General features: G+C 38.3%; 7 protein-coding genes across 7 annotated transcripts; 2 read left to right on the top strand and 5 right to left on the bottom strand.

The window, feature by feature from the left end:
• Positions 1-278: 278 nt before the first annotated feature.
• GCK72_003717 (uncharacterized protein) lies at positions 279-3,713 on the bottom strand (the record flags this gene model as incomplete). The annotated part of the gene is made up of 7 exons (XM_003097232.2): positions 279-543; positions 599-984; positions 1,036-1,111; positions 1,526-1,607; positions 1,654-2,152; positions 2,640-3,102; positions 3,580-3,713. The coding sequence occupies 7 exons, from the start codon at positions 3,711-3,713 to the stop codon at positions 279-281; spliced, it is 1,905 nt and encodes a 634-aa protein (XP_003097280.2).
• Positions 3,714-6,514: 2,801 nt separating this feature from the next.
• GCK72_003716 (uncharacterized protein) lies at positions 6,515-7,344 on the top strand (the record flags this gene model as incomplete). The annotated part of the gene is made up of 3 exons (XM_003097230.2): positions 6,515-6,601; positions 7,173-7,258; positions 7,305-7,344. The coding sequence occupies 3 exons, from the start codon at positions 6,515-6,517 to the stop codon at positions 7,342-7,344; spliced, it is 213 nt and encodes a 70-aa protein (XP_003097278.2).
• A 2,531-nt stretch (positions 7,345-9,875) lies between these two features.
• On the top strand, positions 9,876-10,400 carry GCK72_003714 (uncharacterized protein; the record flags this gene model as incomplete). The annotated part of the gene is made up of 2 exons (XM_053724210.1): positions 9,876-10,062; positions 10,105-10,400. The coding sequence occupies 2 exons, from the start codon at positions 9,876-9,878 to the stop codon at positions 10,398-10,400; spliced, it is 483 nt and encodes a 160-aa protein (XP_053588404.1).
• On the bottom strand, positions 9,951-10,385 carry GCK72_003715 (uncharacterized protein; the record flags this gene model as incomplete). The annotated part of the gene is made up of 2 exons (XM_003097227.2): positions 9,951-10,085; positions 10,137-10,385. 2 exons carry the CDS (start codon positions 10,383-10,385, stop codon positions 9,951-9,953), a joined length of 384 nt encoding a protein of 127 aa, XP_003097275.1.
• Positions 10,401-11,198: 798 nt separating the features above from the next.
• On the bottom strand, positions 11,199-13,832 carry GCK72_003713 (uncharacterized protein; the record flags this gene model as incomplete). Its single annotated transcript, XM_003097236.2, has 7 exons — positions 11,199-11,484; positions 11,528-12,133; positions 12,192-12,480; positions 12,532-12,674; positions 12,730-12,995; positions 13,368-13,729; positions 13,775-13,832. 7 exons carry the CDS (start codon positions 13,830-13,832, stop codon positions 11,199-11,201), a joined length of 2,010 nt encoding a protein of 669 aa, XP_003097284.2.
• Positions 13,833-14,835: 1,003 nt separating this feature from the next.
• Positions 14,836-15,272, bottom strand: GCK72_003712 (uncharacterized protein; the record flags this gene model as incomplete). The annotated part of the gene is made up of 2 exons (XM_053724209.1): positions 14,836-14,970; positions 15,024-15,272. The coding sequence occupies 2 exons, from the start codon at positions 15,270-15,272 to the stop codon at positions 14,836-14,838; spliced, it is 384 nt and encodes a 127-aa protein (XP_053588403.1).
• A 513-nt stretch (positions 15,273-15,785) lies between these two features.
• On the bottom strand, positions 15,786-18,604 carry GCK72_003711 (uncharacterized protein; the record flags this gene model as incomplete). The annotated part of the gene is made up of 7 exons (XM_053724208.1): positions 15,786-16,191; positions 16,238-16,585; positions 16,785-16,901; positions 16,949-17,243; positions 17,771-17,925; positions 17,970-18,229; positions 18,278-18,604. 7 exons carry the CDS (start codon positions 18,602-18,604, stop codon positions 15,786-15,788), a joined length of 1,908 nt encoding a protein of 635 aa, XP_053588402.1.
• Positions 18,605-19,568: the final 964 nt, after the last annotated feature.

Below are 19,568 nucleotides of genomic sequence, written 5' to 3'. Positions count from 1 at the left end.
AACGATTCGTTCTGTTTTATCTACGAGGTGAAATAGCTACCGCCAGCAGCTATTATCAATTGCAAACGCAACAGCTGCCTTCAAAGAGAGGAAGAGAGCGCAAGTTTTTATTGGGCGTTGAACCCTCCAACAAAATGTGGCCGCGTGGCGCAATGGATAACGCGTCTGCCTACGGAGCAGAAGATTGTAGGTTCGAATCCTGCCGTGGTCGGAACACTTTTTTGTTTTTTTTATAGACAAAATGTAAACCAAAACAACATTTATTCTATTTTTCTCATCTAATTCATCAAAACCGTCTGATGAACGTAATCAGTTGGAGCAATACTTGGGAAATGTTCTACTGTATACAATCTCCAAAATTTCTTCTTTCTATTCGATAAATAATAGCTGATCTTCATCGGGAAGCCCTTTTGATCGATCCATTTGTAACGATACATCAATATCAGAATCTGTCGAGATTTTGGGGGAATCACATCTTCATAGTGATGATTGAATACATCTCCTCTTGACAACCAACTTTTTTCAACTTTTGAGCAGCGGGTGCTGAAAAATAATGAAAAGTAGTCATAGGGATGGTAACCTTTAGAGCAAAACTTACTCCACATGGAGGTATTTGTCATCTGTGCAATTTTCAGCCATTACTATAACAAAAGTGTCACTTGAATACTTTTTGATACTGGCACCTTCTTCTTTTTTGTTTGGAATCTCTTCTCCCTTCTCTGCCACTACATTCTGATAGACATTGACTAAAACATTCGGATTCCAGGTACAAAACTGTGCAGTGACGGCTCTCGACGAGTGGATAGCAACAACTCGTTCTTCTTTCTTAGATGATTCGTAGAAATTCGAGACAATCATAATATAGTCTCCAGGTGGCAAGTGAACGTCTTCTGAGATTCTGTCAATTGGTTCACATAGCATGACTTGGAGGATTTTCTCCGGGTTTGATGGGTCCGAGCGGTGAATTGAGATCCATGTGTGGTACTGTAACATGTTTGAAGATGATTGGGTTCGAAAATTTTCTTGCTAGCTTACCCGTTGCTTATGATACTTAGGTTTGACGGCGCTCACGCAGACATCACACTCTTCGGAGACACTGATTTTGATCATTCTGCAACGTTTTCATTTCAGAACATTATTCAGAACTGAAAAATGTCAAAGCCAAACCTATCAATCGGGACTAGGCGTAACTCGTTCAAAACGCAATATTATGAACTGAAAAATATTCGAAAATGTAGATTTCAGCGAGTTCTATTGACTTAACTTACTACGGACCGGATTGCTAGTCGTTGATGTACCGAGGGCTGGGTTAAAGTGTAAAAAACGTGAAAATGACCAAAAAAGCATTCTAGCCCGACTCACGGTTTATTAACAATGGCTTATAGCCATAGAACTCGCTGAGATCTACATTTTGGTTTATTTTCCGCTCATAAAACTCAATTTGAAGCAATTTGCGTGCCGGCCCGGTTGACAAGTATGGTTAGAACTGATTTCAATTTGTAACAGTTCTAAAACGGAGACTCACTTTTGCGAATCATCATACAACCCGCCGATAGCCATATTTAAACGAATCTCACTCCAGCAATCACGATAGCGGCTTATACTCACTGAAACCATCCAGATTATATGATCTCGGGACGTTTCGAAACTCACCATCAAAAAAATAGGTGAACAACTCATCGAAATCAATCCAAAACGAGCCAATCATCTCCCAATACCCGCAATTCTCCGTGTCATTCTTATAAATCTCCCATGAGCCATCCGGAGTAGTCCATTTCCCATTAAAAGTGTACTCTCCGTTGTGTCCCCACGGATTACGGATTTTGAGGACACGATTCGAGCCAAATTCGAAGCAAGTCATGATTGTGAAGGCATGGCGGAAATGGGGCTTGGTTAGGATATCAGGTCGACGATCCTTCCTATCAATTTCTCCCGTAACCTTATTCGCACAGACCATCGGAAACTTCTTGGCACTTGCATCCTTCAATATTTCCCACAACTCATCCCGCTTATTTGAAAAAGTCTTGATTATCAAATGGATTGCTGGAATTCCAGTGAGTACAGTCAGTGCCAACTTATCACAGAAACCATCCTGAATATCGTAACTTCCATGGAGCTTAGCAAGTGCCTTCTCGATAAGAGACGCCCAAATCTGAAGCATTTTGGTAAGGAAGGTGTAGTAAAAATGATATCACATTTTGCCCTTTTCAGTTGAAAATGCCCAACTTTGAAAGTGTGTCATGGTAAAACTAACTGTCCCACAAAGTACATTTTATGGGTCAAACTGATCAAAAGTAGAGCTCTGTTTATGTAGTTATCAACTTTTCTGTACGAACACTTCCCAGAGAGTTATGGCCATTTTAAGTGGACAGCTCAAAAATCACTCTATTTTGCACTAGAGAATGGAGAAATTACTTTGTCGATACGTAACTCTCTAGGGAGTGTCCGTACAGAAAAGTTAATAACGACAAAAATGATGCTCTACCTTTGTTCTGTTTGATCGCATAGAAAGTTATTTTGTGGGACAGTTAGTTCTACCATGACACACCCTCTAAGTTGGACATTTTCAACTGAAAAAGGCACAACATGATTTATTTTTTGCCGGTACTGTAAATGCGCTCTATCGTACAGCTGCTCACCATATCATTGTCCACACCTGCATAGCAGCCAGTAGTGTTGAAAACTTGACCTAGAGAAGGGATATAATCATCAATCACTATAATCTTCCACTCTCCATCTAGACATAACTTCACTTGATAAACCCCGTACGGACTGATCTCAAAGTCGCGGAACAAGAACTTAATGAGACTGTTATGTGCTGAAATTGCAGATAACGACGCAACGAGACCACAGTTTCCATAGGAATTCTGATAGACATGGAAATGGTTGTAGTCGAACCAAAAGCTATCGTATTCCGCACGTGCCCATTGAATTTTTATAGCATTATTGACAAATTCCATCATCGGTTGTCTCATATGCGGTGGAAGATAGTCAAGCGTCTTCACTTGCTTCAGTTGTTCCTGAATATTCTTATTCAACTGCTTCCCGATACTCTCATCTGTGAGAGGGAACTCGTCGTCATGGAATGTTGTGTTGAATTCTCTGGAAACCGGTTCTCATACCGTGCAAAAAGATAGAAACTTTGACCTTTTCCAGTTGAAATTGTCTAAAATTGAGAGGATGTTACGGTATGCCTGACTGACCCACAAAGAAAATTTTGTATGAACTATACAGATCAAAAATAGAGCTTCCTTTTTGTAGTTGACAACTTTTTTGTACGGACACTCCCTAAAGAGTAACATATCGACAAAGTGATTTCTCCTTCAAATAGTGTAATTTCAGTGCAAAATACAGTGATTTTTTGAGCTGTTCTATTAAAATGACCTTAACTCTCTAAGGAGTGCCCAAACAGAAAAACAATTGTCAACTACAAAAATGAACCTCTACTTTTGACCTGTTTGATACATTAAAAATCTACTTGATGGGACAATCAGTTATACCATGACACACTCTCAAAGTTGAACAATTTCAACTGAAAGCGGCCAAAGTTGATAACGTTTTAAACAGTTCTGTACATACCTGCATGATTGGATAATAGTCTGATACTTGAGCTCATCCTCCTCCGTGCCGACTTCTAGAAATTTTGCTTGTATCGAATCGATTCGGGCTTGCTCTGCTTTTAAATCGACTTCGATGAAGGTTTTGGAACTCATTTTTTTAAATGGAAAGTGATGGGAATGAGTAGGAGATGAATTGATACTTTTTTGTTTTCCAAAGTAGGCGGTCTTCACGTGAACATTTTCATTCTTGAAAACCGGGCCGACACGGACCGGCGCGTAACTCGCTTCAAACTGAATTTTACGAGCTAAAAAATATACCAAAATGTAGATCTGGGCGAGTTGTGTGTCCGTTACCTATTATAAACCGGATTAATATTTGTTTACGGCCCGCGAGCCGGGTAATAGTGCCAAAACACGAAGAATTTCATTTTTTTCATTTTTAGAATGATTCTGAGCGCATTATTCATCCATTCAATGCAAAAATTTTCATTTTTGGTTTCGTAAATTGTATCTTATGGTCTTTTATCCCTTGAAATAAATAAATAAAATAAATAAAATATCTGTCAGCGTTTTTACATTTGACTCAATAGTTTCCGAAAAAATCACAAAATTTTCGAAATTTATTCGATTTCTGGGAAACTAATGAGCCAAATGTGATAATGTTGAGGAGTATTTAAAATGATGGAATTTATTTACGAAATCAAAAATGAAAAATTTGACGTTTTGACTTGAAATAATATCTGAAACCAGGATTTTTTGCAATGAATGGGTGGAGAATGCCCTCAGAATATTTCTATAATAAAACTGAAATTTTCTTTCGAGCTTTGCGCTAAAACTAAAGTAATACAGTGTAAGACCTGCAATTTTCTCAAAAAATTAGTTTTGCGAGAGTAGATCGAACATTTCCTTAGAGTTCTTTTTGGAGGCTGGGAGACAGTGCACAGATTTTTAAAATCAGCAAAACCAATACTGGGAATATGGATTCCACCTCCTGTTTTAGTCCGACAGAAATTCTAGCTGGGCTCGATCTATTTCATAGATCCATTGCAAACCCAAAATAACCCACTCACCTCAGACGCAACATTTAGATTGCTGCTTCCATAACTTCCCTCCCTTCCACCCACCCCAAATTCACGTCATTTCCACACATCCTCTCTTGTTTCATTTTATTATTCATCGCCCCTAACATGAGCACATTTCCTCCCTTTTCCCCCTTACTAAATACCAATTTATTGAAGTGTATGCGTATAGTGGGGCGGAAGAGATTTCCACATAATTTTTAATTCATTTTTCGGAAATGGGCGGGGGAAGCGTCAGAGGAGGAGCAATTGAATGAAGTGCTTCAGTTTGCATCATTTTACGATTTAGTGGGGATATTTAGGCTTTGCAGAACTTCATTTTAGAAGATTTCCTATATAGCACCATCTTTCCTGTAATATGAATTTTATTCAGTTTTGCGAATAACATGACCGTTTCCACTTAAGATACCTCATTTCAGGTTCTTAGGGAAGCCACGTCTAGCACGTAATCAGAATTGAACTGAAGAAATATTCTATAAATATCAAGCTATATTTTGTCAGTTAACAACGTTTTGATATTTTCTTTGGAAACCGAGATATAGCGCTGCGAACAGGCGTCTCTATTACAAGTTTACGGTAAATACATAACTCCTGTCAAAGTTTCAGAAATCACGTTCTCGAAAAATTCTGTTACTCATATTTTTGTTCTCTAAAAATACATTATGAAACATCGCCCACATACATGTATGCACATCTGCTAATTAACCTCATTAATGACGTACCCAACCGTGCATATCCCATGTTCCAGTTGGATACATATGTTTCTCGCAGAAAAGAGAGCTTTCGAGCTAACAACTCTTTTCGTGGTCTGTAGTTTCGTACATCACGTAGGAGACAACAACAGCTGACATTTTGACAACTTTTTCATCATGTCTGAAATTTCGTTTTCAGTTAGTCATGGTGGTCAAGACGACGAAGTTTGGTCGTTTTTTTTTAGGTTTTCACCTGTTTTTCACGTTTTAGACAGCTGAAAAGCAAGAAAAACTGAAAAAAGAATTTGCTCAGTTTTGATCGTAAATCATGTTAAACCGTGTGTAACAATTCAATTTTTGTGCTACAAAACATCTAAAAAAGTGTTTCAGAATTCTGAAGACGTGAGCTTTTGAACCATATAATTTATTTAGTGTGGGAATAAAAATGAAGGGATTTCTAGACCATGAGACAAGTTAAACACTAACATTATTGTTTCAAGGTTTCTTAGCTTTTCATAATTTTGGGCTCTAGAACAGGATGTATCTTTTTAAAACCGGGAAGTTCCGGAACCATCGTTTCAAAACGTCACAGCAGTGCGAGGCGTAAGGTCAGCAACGAACTGTTTTGAATTTTTTTCGTGTCGCGTTGTGTGCGCGTCGCGGTTTATGTTAAAAGATACGATAAATGAATGTAAAAATTCGTGGTGAGTGTTTTTTCGAAATAAACTAAGCACCGCCCTCTGACTAAGACAAAAGAAACCTTTTTCAGATTTTTGAATAAAAAATTGTCAGACTTTTTGAATAAATAGCAATGTTTATTTTTAATAATTTTCGATCCTTTGATTTTTCTGAATTCTCTAATAAAATTGCTCTAAAATTGCTCATTTTCTCCCATTCCCCAAAACTAATCCATCACATTCTGCTATACTTTCCGCAGGGTTTCTCCCATTTTGGAGGAAAATAAACTGAAGATTAGTTGACCATTATTTCGTGGTACGGCTTAAAATCGAAGCCTTTAGTAGTTTAGTTTTAAAATGAAATTTGACACTAAACACATTTGTTTTCGTTTTGAATCGAGGATTTTTGTTATTTTAATTTTGTTATTCTTAATTCCTCTGCCTGCTATAAAAAGAATCCAATTTTTTCAAAATTAAATAAAAACATTTTCAGCTCTCCCCCAATAATGTTCCGTTCTTTCATCGTTCTTGTGATCGCCCTCGCCTTCTTGAGCACATGTACCGCCTATCCGGGTGTCAGACTTCCAGAGAGAGTGAGTTTTCAGAAAAGTATAATTATATAATTATAATTATGACCTGGTTTTTATCGGAATAAAAAAGTTGCAACATTTTTCAAAAGGACATCCTAAGGTTCCAGAACGGCGGGCCTTTGAAAATTGTCAGAATTTTTTACTTTAGTTTTAGAAAATTTTTTGGTACGGAGCTTTGTATGTGTGTCTGAAAGTCCAGATGCCCATTTTAAGCTGGGTTTTCTGCTAAAAACAATTTTTTGAGTGTTTTAAGCAGGAAAAATGCATTATTAGTGGTTCAACACGAAAAAACGTCAAAAAGCTGTCTTTCTGTAAATCTGTGTGGCTGGATGTCCAGGTGTCCGGAATACTATTTTTGAATGGATTTCTGACGTTTGCAGGCCAAATATTACCACGACACGCATAAATCTTACAACCGCGCTCCATCGTAACGATAGAAAATTGCGTGCGAATTGAGAGTCTTAGAGATATTTATAAAGGATTAAAGAGATATTTATAAAGGATTTCAGTGGAGCGCACCATGAAAAGTTACAGTAATCCCAAAACTTTCAAATCAATTTTTTTTCTCTTTCAGAGAATCCGCGGCGACGTCGACTCCGTCTTCTTCTCGCCATTCAGAATCATCGGAAAGCGTGCTCAGGTGTCTGGACCCGCCTATGAGTGAGTTACAGAAAATTTGAGTTAAAAATTTAAATAAAAATTTCAGCGACCTCGGCGAGTACCTCATGAATCCTGACTTTCCTTGATTTTTGATTTTTTTTCAATTTTTGATTTGAAAATTGAAAACTTGTATGGATTAACATAAAAAACATAATAAAGTTGTTCTCCACTATTCTCTATGTACATATAGAAAATCCACGCGCCGCACGCACGCCAGTCTTTGCAAGGAAAGAGGAAAACGAGTGACCCTTCCCCGCAGCGAAGGCCAACGCGTAAACACTCTCTTTTCTATTTTCCCTTCACGCTCTTATACTCTTCCCGTTTTTGCAAAACCACCGGGCGTCGTGGCGGGCGTCTGTGAGTCAGCTTCTTGACGGTAGATAAGTGTGGATGGAGTGAAGGGAGGAGTCCTGTGGGTGTTGTCGGCAACGACGACCGAGCGTCCGCGCCAAGCGCCACGTAGCCAGGGGTCACTCGTCGGAAGACGTTGGTGATCCCGGGCGCATAAGGAGTGGTGCACGGCTCAGGGCCGAAAGGCAGCAGGCAAAAGCCACCGCGCGGTGCAGTGGCCGGATAGCGCTTGTGAGTTGTCGCTCGCCCACAGCCTTCCTGATACCTTCAGACCGCTTGTCACTTTTTTGAAGTTCTTCCAGGGGTAAATGAGATCTGATTTTGCTGGCGATTTGTGAATATATACTTTTAGACACGGTGAATTTATTTCTGTAGTGAAAAAGGGAAAACACACAGGTGGTTCGCGATGGATGCTATATGGGGCATATTCGAAATGGAAGCATATAACCTCCCATGTGCTCGCATAAAACGATGTGCTTCGCGCGCGGAAGTGATATGCTTCGAGGCGTGGTGCTTGTGGCACGGATCCTGCGTGCTTCCATATAGCTCGCATATAGGATCCATGTTTTCACCGTAAACCTGAAACTTGCAACGACACTCCGCCATTACACCATGGCGTGCTGTTTATCGTAATTGAAACTGTAATTTTTTTTCAAAGACATTTTCATAATTTTCTCCGTTTTCGAAGATTTTCATGCACTTTTTGTCAAATTTTGCTGAAAACAAATTACGACTAAATAAAAATTAATTTTTAATTAATGTCCGAAAAGTGTAATTTTAATTTTCAAGCTGAATCGCGAGTTTTTAGGGAAAGCTCAATGAAATGAAATGATAAAGTTATCTTATTCCATGAAAGTAAGAGCGTCTTTATTTTTCTTACTTCGGATTGGCTATAATAATTATTTTTAGATGGAAAAAGGTAAGACGGTAAGTTTTTGTCAAGACGAAGTAAGAAAAGTAAGAAGCTCATCACTGTGTTATACGGTTTTCGGAAAACATTCATTTCGTTGATTAGGTGATTTAAACTTTTTTAATTCATTTCTGTTTTTTTGGTAAGAAATGGAATGAAAGAAAAAGGAAATAAGTTATAGCTTTCTGTGCTTTCTCTAAAACTATTCGTGCTTTTGTTACTGAGGATATAGTCGTAATTTGTTTTCAATGAAAACTGAAAACGGAAAAAATGAATATGTCATAAAGAATAGAGCTGAACAGACTCGGAATGGAATAGCAAAGTAGCAACACGTTATAATGGGTGGAATTAGTGGGCGAGGGCATCGTACGAGCTGTCGGTAGACATGATAAACGGCAAGAATAACACGGATCGCGCGTGGGTCATATATGCTTCCCGCTGCACCACATGCTTCCATATACCTGGCATATAACTAGCACATAAGTTTCCTATGACTCCCATGTTCGACACCGCGCGAACGCACAATGCTTCCATCGCGAACCACCTGTGCAAGCAAAAAAAACAAGCGAAATGCGAAAATAAAGGGAGTTATGAGCCCGCAAAGTTTCAGAATATAAAGATGATCAGTTCTAATGCTGCTGTTATTATCGAAATCGGTATAAAAAAGTGCTGTTCTCGGATTCTTCAACTGGACAGTCGTGGATCACACGACAAAATTAACGTCACTCGACAGAGCTACTTTGATTTTGCGGAAAATTCGTTTATACATAATTTCGAGCTTGGAGAATCTGATTTTGCAATAAAAGTAACCCGTCTCGAAACGGGCCCGCGCGTTACTCACTTCAAACTCAATATTATGCGCTGAAAAATATACCAAAATGTAGATCTCAGCGAGTTCTATGTGTTTAACCTACTACGAGCCGGGTGGTTAGTCGTTAATGGGCCGAAAAAAACCGAAAACGCGAAGATGGTCAAGAACACATTCTAGCCCGACCCGTGGCTCATTAACGATTCGACCCGTAGAATATCCACGCATCCAGTGAATTGGAATAATAAAAATTGCTGAGTTTTTTTTACATTAGTGTTCAGTGATAATAAAAAACAATAAAGTCAATAGAAATGTTTATTATTCGTTTTGTACGTGAACTTTCAACAAAATGTTTCTCGAAAAGAATTGGAGATATACCGTTGCGAGATATACCGTTGCGAACAGGGACCGCTAGATGCTCCTCTATTACAGATTTTACGTCAAGCAATTTCATTCGGTTCAGCAAGGATCCGAGCGCATTTACAACCTGCAATTTCACAATAAAACAAGAACACACTACACTACAATTTATTCTCTTTATAAAAATAATGATTTATGTTTTTGATCAAACTCTAGAACGGACAAGTGTCGTTGTTGTTGGGGTTGGCGTTATCCTTCCACTCTCAAGGGTTGTACTCGATCGGGAGGTTCTTACGACGAACCATACCATCTCCTTGGAACCACTCACGACGGAACTGCTTGGCGGCGCCATCTGGGGTGTTGGTCCACTCGACGGTAATACGGTCGTTGTTAGTGTCCTGAAATGAAAGAGTTTAGGATCCCGGATCCACGATTTCACTGAAACTAACCTCTTGTCCGAAGGCGAAAGCATCGCAAGAGACGGCGAGAAGAACAGCCTCCTTTGGGTCGAGGACTCCACATGGTGGATCAACTCCGAGACGCTTCATATTGGTGGTCTTGATACCGTATCCAATACGACGGGCCGACGAGTTGATCACTTTGATGTGGTAGGTGTGCTTGTCGTCGTACGGAGCATTGAAGACGATCTTCGCATTGGGTTGGGTTTGGATGTCTCCTGGTGGGACGGATTGAGCCATGGCGTTGGTTGCTAGTTTTTGACAAACTGTGAGGTTTCTCTGTGGTGAGGGGTTCCTTATATGCGGCACGCTTATCTTTGCTCTAGATCTAACGTGCCAGATGAGTTGGAAGATCGAATTGATAAGAAGTTGTGGTCACGCGGGAATATGGAAAAAAAGTTGGGAAGAATTTTCGAGAAGCATTTTTTGGAAAGTTCACGTACAAAACAAATAATAAACTTTTTTTATCGATCCTATTGTTTTCTATTATTACTTTACACTAGTGTAAGAAATTCAGCAATTTCTAGTTACATTGTAGTTCATTTCATATTCTCAGCTTTCCAATGATGTGTGACTAGTCAGATCATTTGCTTTTTGAATTTGTTGCACTCCTACTTGCCACATTTGTTCTCGATTCTTCGTCTGCTTAGAATTGAATAAGAACATAACAACATATCTCCTCTTCTCTCTTCTTTTCACGCACCGCACCTGTCGTCCTCTGCCGCTCTCCAACAAATTAACCTATCATATCTCCGTCTGCTCTCACATTTGACTTTTTCCACCTGTTCTCTGGCAAATGAGTTTGACGACGACACGTGTGCTAGTAGAGAGGGAAGATATACTGACCAGAAACCCTTCTTCTGCAATGGAGAATTGAAGATGGCCCAATCGTGGCAGCTAATCCCTCTGACCAACGGCTGGCAGAATGAACATGTTGTTCTAAAAATTCTGAGCGTACCTTCAATTTTCAAAACCCAACGGATCAACAGAGTTTATGATTGAAAAAACAAAGAAAATGAACAACAAAATCAACATAAAACTGATTTATACTCGTTATTCCTTTCGCCGAATTTTCGCTTTTGGCTCCTCGATCTCCTCAAACTTCTCCAAAACCCAATTTGCCCATACAACAACTCCAGGAATACTGAACAACGATTTTACCCATTTAAAAATGGCCAAGTCATCAGGGTCATCCGGTCTATAGTAACCTTGTATACAATTCAAAATGGTGATCTTCAATTCTTCCGAACCAGTGATAAGAAAATCATCCATTTTCATCAAAGTAACGTATAAACATACAGCGGCTTTTTGTACTTGTTCATTGCGTTGCAGAAATTTTCTGAAATTCATAGATAGAATTAGAGTGTTTTGAAATAACTTACGCCAATTTGAAAAAGACGCTTTTGCGGAAAAGACAGAGCCGATGCTTTCTTTCCACTTTCTGCACACAAATCTCCAAAACTTCTAATATCTGGACTTGAACTACTTCATTGTTGTATTTATCCATATCTATCAATAAACCAAACAAAGATTCTTTCAGAAGTTTCTTATCGTTCCAGTTATCTTCAGTTATCTCAAACATCAATAACAGTCGAACAACTCGAAGCAATTCCAGATGTACTTCATCATTATCAAATACTGCTTGTTTCGCGTATCTGATAATCGATGCTGTAACCTCATAATTCAGTTTTTCTCTCTTATCCGGTGTCACTAACTTCAAGCATGTCGATACAGCCATCAAACAGTTCAATGGAAACCTGTTTCCACGTATTGATTGCGCCCAGAATTGTTCGGCAAGCTTCAAAATAGAGTCAACATTTTCTCTAGAGTTTTTGATTAGTTCTGGGATGCAGAACACCTTGAATGCCTCTTCTACCATTTTGAAGCACAGTTTTCCGTTTTTTGGATCCTTTTTATTACTCTCATACAGCAGAAATTTCAAAACACTTTGTTTCTCTTCAAAGGTGAATATCTCGGAGCGACCATCCCTACAAATTAAAAAAAAAGTTATTTTAAAAATTAAAACATTAAAACATCAAAACTTACTTTAATAGTAGCCACAAACAACGAACTGTTGATATCAAGAGTTGGAATTGCAAATTGACCTTTTTACAAGATCGAATCATCACTTCTGGACACTTTCTCAAAATGTCTTCTGATTGCTGCTCATAATTGTGCAGATAAATTTGCATTTGTCTGATAATCTCATAAATTTTAGGGAATCTTTCCGGCCTTCCATTGAATTCGAGTGATGCAAGACAACTTTTCAAGCTTCCAGTTGTTAAAAACTTGGTATTCGAGTTTTTGAAGTCCGCATGCTCGCTTAAATCTGTGTCTGCAATTAATTTTTATCAGTTTCTACGGATTTCCAGTGCTAATAACTTACAAATCAAGTTAACATGTTTCAATTTTGGATGTGTCTCTACAAAATTTTTAAAGCATGAAATGTCAACCCGACTGCAATAAATATCCAACTGTTCCAGGGCCGGAAATGCTTCTTTGCGCACTGATAAGTCATTTTGATAAAATCTAAAAATTTGTTATTATTATTAGTTATTAGGAACTGCGATTGATGACAACTCACAAACCAACATTAGTATCCAAACTTTTCAATTTTGGCAATTGGGAAATTTCCTCGTAATATTCGCTGAGCGTGAATTGTTTTCTTCGTAGACATAGATGCTCCAGATGTGACAAGAGCGAAATACCATCAATATTCCAATCTCGACATTCTCGGAGTTCAAAACCTCTCAAAGTTGGCAATGATTTACAGAGGCCTGCGAATTCTGTTTTCCCCAATTGAACTTTGTAAAGGCTTAAAAATTGGAGGTTCGGTAGAAATTGAGCTATCTGAAATCACATAGTACACGCTCATGGTCTCAAATGTCTAACAACGGAATTACTTGAAGTGTCATCCGTCAAACGACTACACAATTTGGTCCTTGATACTTTCGAGTGCATAAATTCATATTCTGAATTAAAATTTTGTTAAATCCTTCTTGAGCAGAATCATGGCTCGTCAAACATTTCTTATGGTTAAGTGTTTACACGGGGTTTGCCGAAATGTCTACCCAAACCTATTTCCCCCGTTTCCAACGTTTGACGGGTCATAACTCGACAAACAGAAGAATTTTGCACAATTTATGTTAGATTCGAAATCTACGTACTCGAAAGTATCCGAATTTTTGAGCTGTTCGACAAAGGACACCTTGTAAGACTCACAGATTTCATCCATCCACGTTTGAAAAGAGCTAAATCAACTACGCGGCATCGGATCTCGAGTCTGGTCATTGTTTGCCGGCTAGTCTCATTAACCATCTTTTGCAGTAAAGTTTCAATTTTCTCTCCATCAATACGATCTTGAGTACATAATTGAAACTCTTTCAAAATTTGCGTACTTGGAGCAGTCCAATAACTTTCCTCATCATTATTACAAACATTCCACTTGAGCCTATCGAAATTGTAACTTCTAACAAAGTTCTCGAAAACTTCTGGAGGAGTATTTCGTTTTGGTTGTGCAAGATTCTCGTATACTGCGACACCTAACTTATTGTCCAAATCGTTTCTTTTCAGATGTAGCTGTCCTAAAATGTTTTGTTTTATTTAAAGTTGGAAGGGAAAAAACTAACCTTCACAAAGAGAATTTGAATATTTTTCGATGCATAAGTTGTATAGAGTATCTGGCATTCTGTAAAACAGCTTTGAATTCTTAAAGAACCACGAGATTTGGAGATTTAGAGTGAGCAAGAAAAAGAAAACAACAACGAAAAAAGAGAAAAGAAACGCGTAGCATGTTCGCCGCGGGGCTGGACACCCAGGCAGTGTCAGCTGCAAGATTCTGGTGTGAGCGGTTAGAGAAGCAGAGTGTTTGAAAAGACATGTACTGGTCAACTAGCTGGCGCCGAAGGGCAGCGGAAAAGAGCGTCTCTTGATATTGGAGGCCAGAGAGGGCAGCAGGTGCCGAGGAAGAGGGGCTCAGAGAACACGCACAATCAAGGAGAGACAAAGTGTTTTGAAAAGCGATTTTTCTCAAAAGGACATGTTTGCAAAGGTCCACCTCGGAATATCGTGCTCCGGTGCCTGCTGCCCTCTCTGGCCTCCTTATCACGAGATCTAGAAAAATTACAGAACCGTTGTCTACTACAAAAAAGAGAGCAAGCCTAGTGCTACATTTATTCACTGAGTCTCATTTTTTGTTAGCTTGTTTAGTTTTTCAGATATTAGTCTTCAAAGAAATAATTCAGAAAAAAGGTAAACAGAGAATGCCAAGAAAGTTATCAGTACTTATCAATTAGCGAATATAATATGGTTATTTTTGGAATGTTTTTTTTTGTAGAAACCAGACAAAAATTTTCACATCAGTGCCTTTGCCATTCTTTAGCTGTTCAGCAGCTCAACTCATAACTTTTCTTATTGATAAGAAATTCAAACTTTTCTTAAGCATTTGAATAATTTCAGTAAGAATAGAAACAAAGAAGTTCTAGTCAATCGAATAATTATGATAAGATTCGCACGGAAAAGAAATCTTCATTGAAACTTTAGTCTGTTCCGCGTGACTGCAAAAAACAACAAGAGCAAAATACACTACTATTTATTTTTTCAATACAAAAAAAAGGGTTTTTGATTTATATTTTTGATTACTCCTGAACCGACAAGTGTCGTTTAGCTATTTGGCATCGTTCTTCCACTCTCAAGGGTTGTACTCGATCGGGAGGTTCTTACGACGAACCATACCATCTCCTTGGAACCACTCACGACGGAACTGCTTGGCTGCGCCATCTGGAGTGTTGGTCCACTCGACGGTGATACGGTCGTTGTTAGTGTCCTGAAATAAAGGAAATTAGGATCCGGGATCCCTTCGATTTCACTGTAACTAACCTCTTGTCCGAAGGCGAAAGCATCGCAAGAGACGGCGAGAAGAACAGCCTCTTTTGGGTCGAGGACTCCACATGGTGGATCAACTCCGAGACGCTTCATGTTGGTGGTCTTGATACCGTATCCAATACGACGGGCCGACGAGTTGATCACCTTGATGTGGTAGGTGTGCTTGTCGTCGTACGGAGCATTGAAGACGATCTTCGCATTGGGTTGGGTTTGGATGTCTCCTGGTGGGACGGATTGAGCCATGGCGTTGGTTGCTAGTTTTTGACAAACTGTGAGGTTTCTCTGTGGCGAGGGGCTCCTTATATGCGGCACGATTATCTTTGCTCTAGATCTAATGTGCCAGATGAGTTGGAAGATCGAATTGATAAGAAGTGATGGTCACGCAGGAATTTGGCAAAAAAACCTATCAAAACAAATTTATTGCGGGAATATATATTTTTTTCCGGAAGTTCACGGAAAATCAAATCAAAACGTTGTGATAGTTATTGGGGTAAAATAGGTAAGACAAAACCCGTTACATTTCAATATGTAGTTGTTTTGACCAAGTTAATTAATATCAATTATCTCATATGTGTTTATTCACCCCGTCTTCGCTTCGCGTCTGGTTGCTCATCCTGTTCATGTTATTTATTGGGGAAAACAGAACCGGTCACATTTCAATATGTATTATAGTTGTTTTGAAAGCATGTACATACCAAGTTAATTAATATAAATTATCAGATATGTTATTATCATCATTGTCATATTATAATATTATCATTCAACCCGTCTTCGCTTTGAATCCGGTTGCTCATCCTCTTCCTGTTGATTTTCATTAGATTTGCTCACTTTTTCGTCGTCGTCTTCTTCTTCTTTTTCTCCAAGGCCCACCTTTTCTTCTCCCTCTAATAATTCCAAACCACTGGTCTCCAAGCACCATCTAGCCCATCTAACGACGTCTTTTGACTCTGATGTTCTGCACAACCACCGAAACACTTCCATATGGTCAGCTCCTTTTATCTTCTCAAATGACTCAATCGATGTCTGAATTTCCTTTATTTCTGATTCAATGCAATAGTTGTCTTCAATGTCAGAGTTCCTGGCTTCGCTCTCCTTCATTAACGCAAGCAAATAGTATATCACACTCTCCTGCTCTTTTGATTGTCTATCTAGAAGGATTGGTCTGAAAATTGAGTAGTTTATTATTTAGCATATTTAGAAATACTTACAAAAACACTTCAGCGCAATCTCTCTTAAATATTTTTTTAAATACAGACATGTCGATGTTGCTAATATAGTGATTGATCAAATACACAAATATTTCCCTCATCAATTCCTCACAGAAATGATCCACCAGACCGACTACCGATCCAATGAAGATCTCAGCAGCAAATATGGATTCCGCACTTGAACAGTTGTCCCTGTCGTGGTACGTCAGGATACATACTGCTTTTATTATTGTAAATAGTTGAAAGTAGCTCATTGAAGTTGTTTGAAAAATTATAACACCGTCGATAAGCTTCATTTTGAGATAATGGTTTCCAATTAAAAGTGATGATGGTTCTGGTTCTATGTGGCTGAAATACTGAGTTTTTGAGTTAGAATAAATTCAGTAAGACATCATACTGAAGCGACTTGTATATAAGATACACACAAAAACTCGGCGTATAATTTTCCAAATTTTTACAGCTCATCACAACGTTAGCTGCCTCTTCGCATATCGCATTAATAGTATCATTTGAATTCCTATAAAATTCTTGTCCGTCGAGAATGTACCAAGCTGATGCATGAATTGACATGTGATGTGGTTCAGATTCATTGTATTTCGGTAGCGATCTCACTATAACTTGAACAAGACGTTGTTTTTCGTTAAAGTCGAATAGGTGAGGTCTACTGAAATTCTATTTTTTCTATTGGTAGACCTAATTGCCTGGTTTCACCTTCTAATTATTTGCAAATTGCAGAATGCGAAATCACGCAACACATCCCAATTCCATCGATTGATAACATAAATATAGAACATACAGCATTCTTTGAAATCAGTGTCACTGATTTCCGAGTTGTTCATATAATTATAGAGTTCCGAGAATATTTGTCTAACAAAATCCATGTTGACTTTCGATGCCTTTAGAAAATAGTTCGTCGACTTAATGCAACATTGGATGTTCTCAACAGTCAGCAATTCAATTTTTCTATCTGGTATTTCGAGTTGTGGTGTTCTCTCGAGGGCGGTGCCTAAAATACCTTATTCATAAGGAAAACTAAAGGTGGCTCTTGTTTCGCGGGCTGAAACACAAGTGCGGCAGGTGATCGTGGGCGGAGCTTAAATTGCAAGGATGAAATTCTACCTGATTTATTAACAAGCAATTTTTTATTTCAGGATAAACTCATAATTCAGTTGATTAAACAAGAAAAGGCCCACAACGAACAGATTTCAATTTTTTCCGAGTCTCGTTGCGTGCGCCGGGCGGGTTATACTAAAAGATAAGAAAAGCAAACGTTAAAATTCTTGCCAAGTATTTTTTAGCACCGTGCCAATCGTCGTGCGACAGATCGCGTTTCCGCGACCTTACGCCTTGCACTGTTGTGGGTGTCCTTTCCTAGTAAGTAAACCTTTTCCCGTTAAGTGTCCAAATGCCATAGTTTCCAAAGTTTGATTTCTAAACGTCCTATTCTTTTTTATGCGGACTCCATTGTGCAATTCACATTTTTCACCATAACTTTCGAATAATGGTATTACGTTTCTACAATAAGACACTTACCAAACAAAACAACCATTTCTAATTTTGTATGAGTTTGCACCAACTCTTCAAGATTATTTGAATCAATGACGTTACAAGAGCAATCCAAAAATCGAAGTTCAGGTAAAACTTTGTTGCAACTTAAGTAGCATTGCAGATTATTTGATAAACCTTCTCTGCAAATCCTTTTTACAACAAAGAAAATATGTTTTCAACTTACCCGGTAATATTTAAAACTCTCAGTTTCTTCAATTCGAACAAATCCATAACATCTTCAGATTTTTCGAATTCCAAACTAATCATGTCTAGGACTTCCAGATTATGCAGAAACCAGATTCCATTAAGTTTTTTCACGCCTGACCAACTAATATCAAGTTTTGTGAGGGTTGCAAAGTTGAAACATAATTTCGTGAATTCCAGACTACTTATGGAACAACAAGGGAGACTGAGACTTGTTATCGATGGAGCCATGCAGCTGATCTGAAAATACAATCTTTTGCATTTTTCTTGAAAACAAAATTAATTTACTGTTTTTATCCAATCTTCCTGAAATTTGAATCCGTTTCCGTTAATTCTTAGTGTTTTCAATGTTGGCTCATACTTATCGTTGATAATATTTCTTAAAAGTCGTACAATATCCGCAATAGTTTCGTTTTCTTCATTTTGTGTAAGAAACTGTGTAGCAGCGAACAAATCACTGATCTCCACTCTTCTAAGTCTTTGGGCATTGGCAATGTTAAATTTTTCCTTATTGAATTCGCCTTCCTCGAAAACCATGTCAGTGATGTCCAACTTTTGGGTGATTTGCTTGACGTTCTTATATTTGATATTCCATTCTTTTATAATTTCATACATATTGTTGCTTTGATACTCATTCAGTTTGAATTCAAAGTTTTTGTACTTGTCTGGAATCACAATTTTGTTTCAGAATCCAATCCTCTTGCGGTCTGCGTCTCATACATTCTCGCATGCTTTATATTAGAAAATCTTTTTTTTTAAATAGAACTTACTTTCAAAAATTAACTCAGCCACCTTTGATTCAGCAAGCGCTTCCAATGTCTCGACCATTTTCGAAATAACAATAAAAGTGTATACGAATAGAGACAACAACGAATGTAGAAGTGAGGGAGGGGGTCTCTGTGAGCCAGAGAAAAAAGGGGGACACGAGACATGTGAGTAGATGAAGAGAATAGAGAAGGGGATTAATTATAAGGTTATGAAGGAGAGTCAAAAATGAAAGGATTTAAACAAAAGTACACGTAATATGCAGGAGGAAATTAGAATAGTTAAAATTTGGGAGTAGATGTTTACGAAGCTGGCGAAAAAGAGTAGGGCATTTTTGGGGTGATGGATTTTAGGTTAACAATAATTTGTTGTTGGAATTGTGGGTATATGCATATAAACAAAAAAGCAAACGGAGTTTAGCCAGCACAGCAGTGCAAGGCGTAAGGGCGGCGAAACGCAACGGTTGGCACGGTGCCAAATTCAAATTTTATGTTTTTTTTGTATCTTTCAGTATAGACCGCGACGCGTACGCAACGCGACTTGGAAAAAAAATCAAATCTGTTTGTTGCTGACCTTACGACTCACACCCTTGTGAGCAAGAGTATTTTCACAAATGTTAAACTATCAAAACCTACGAATGGTTGCACCCACGTGCGTCTGTCCATTAGTTCGGCACTCCAAGAGCAACAGATTTTTAAGCTAATTTTCATTAACTTGCAGTTTTGCTGTGTCAATTTATTTAGGATAAACAATCAACTATGCTTTGCTTCATACAGAATATCGGGAATTTCATATTTTGTAAAAACTGAAATGC

The sequence above is a fragment of the Caenorhabditis remanei genome, chromosome II (genome assembly GCF_010183535.1).
Source record: "Caenorhabditis remanei strain PX506 chromosome II, whole genome shotgun sequence".
Lineage (NCBI taxonomy): Eukaryota > Metazoa > Nematoda > Chromadorea > Rhabditida > Rhabditidae > Caenorhabditis > Caenorhabditis remanei.
Note: the sequence above shows the minus strand (reverse complement) of the source record. Positions and strands in the feature narration are given on the sequence as shown.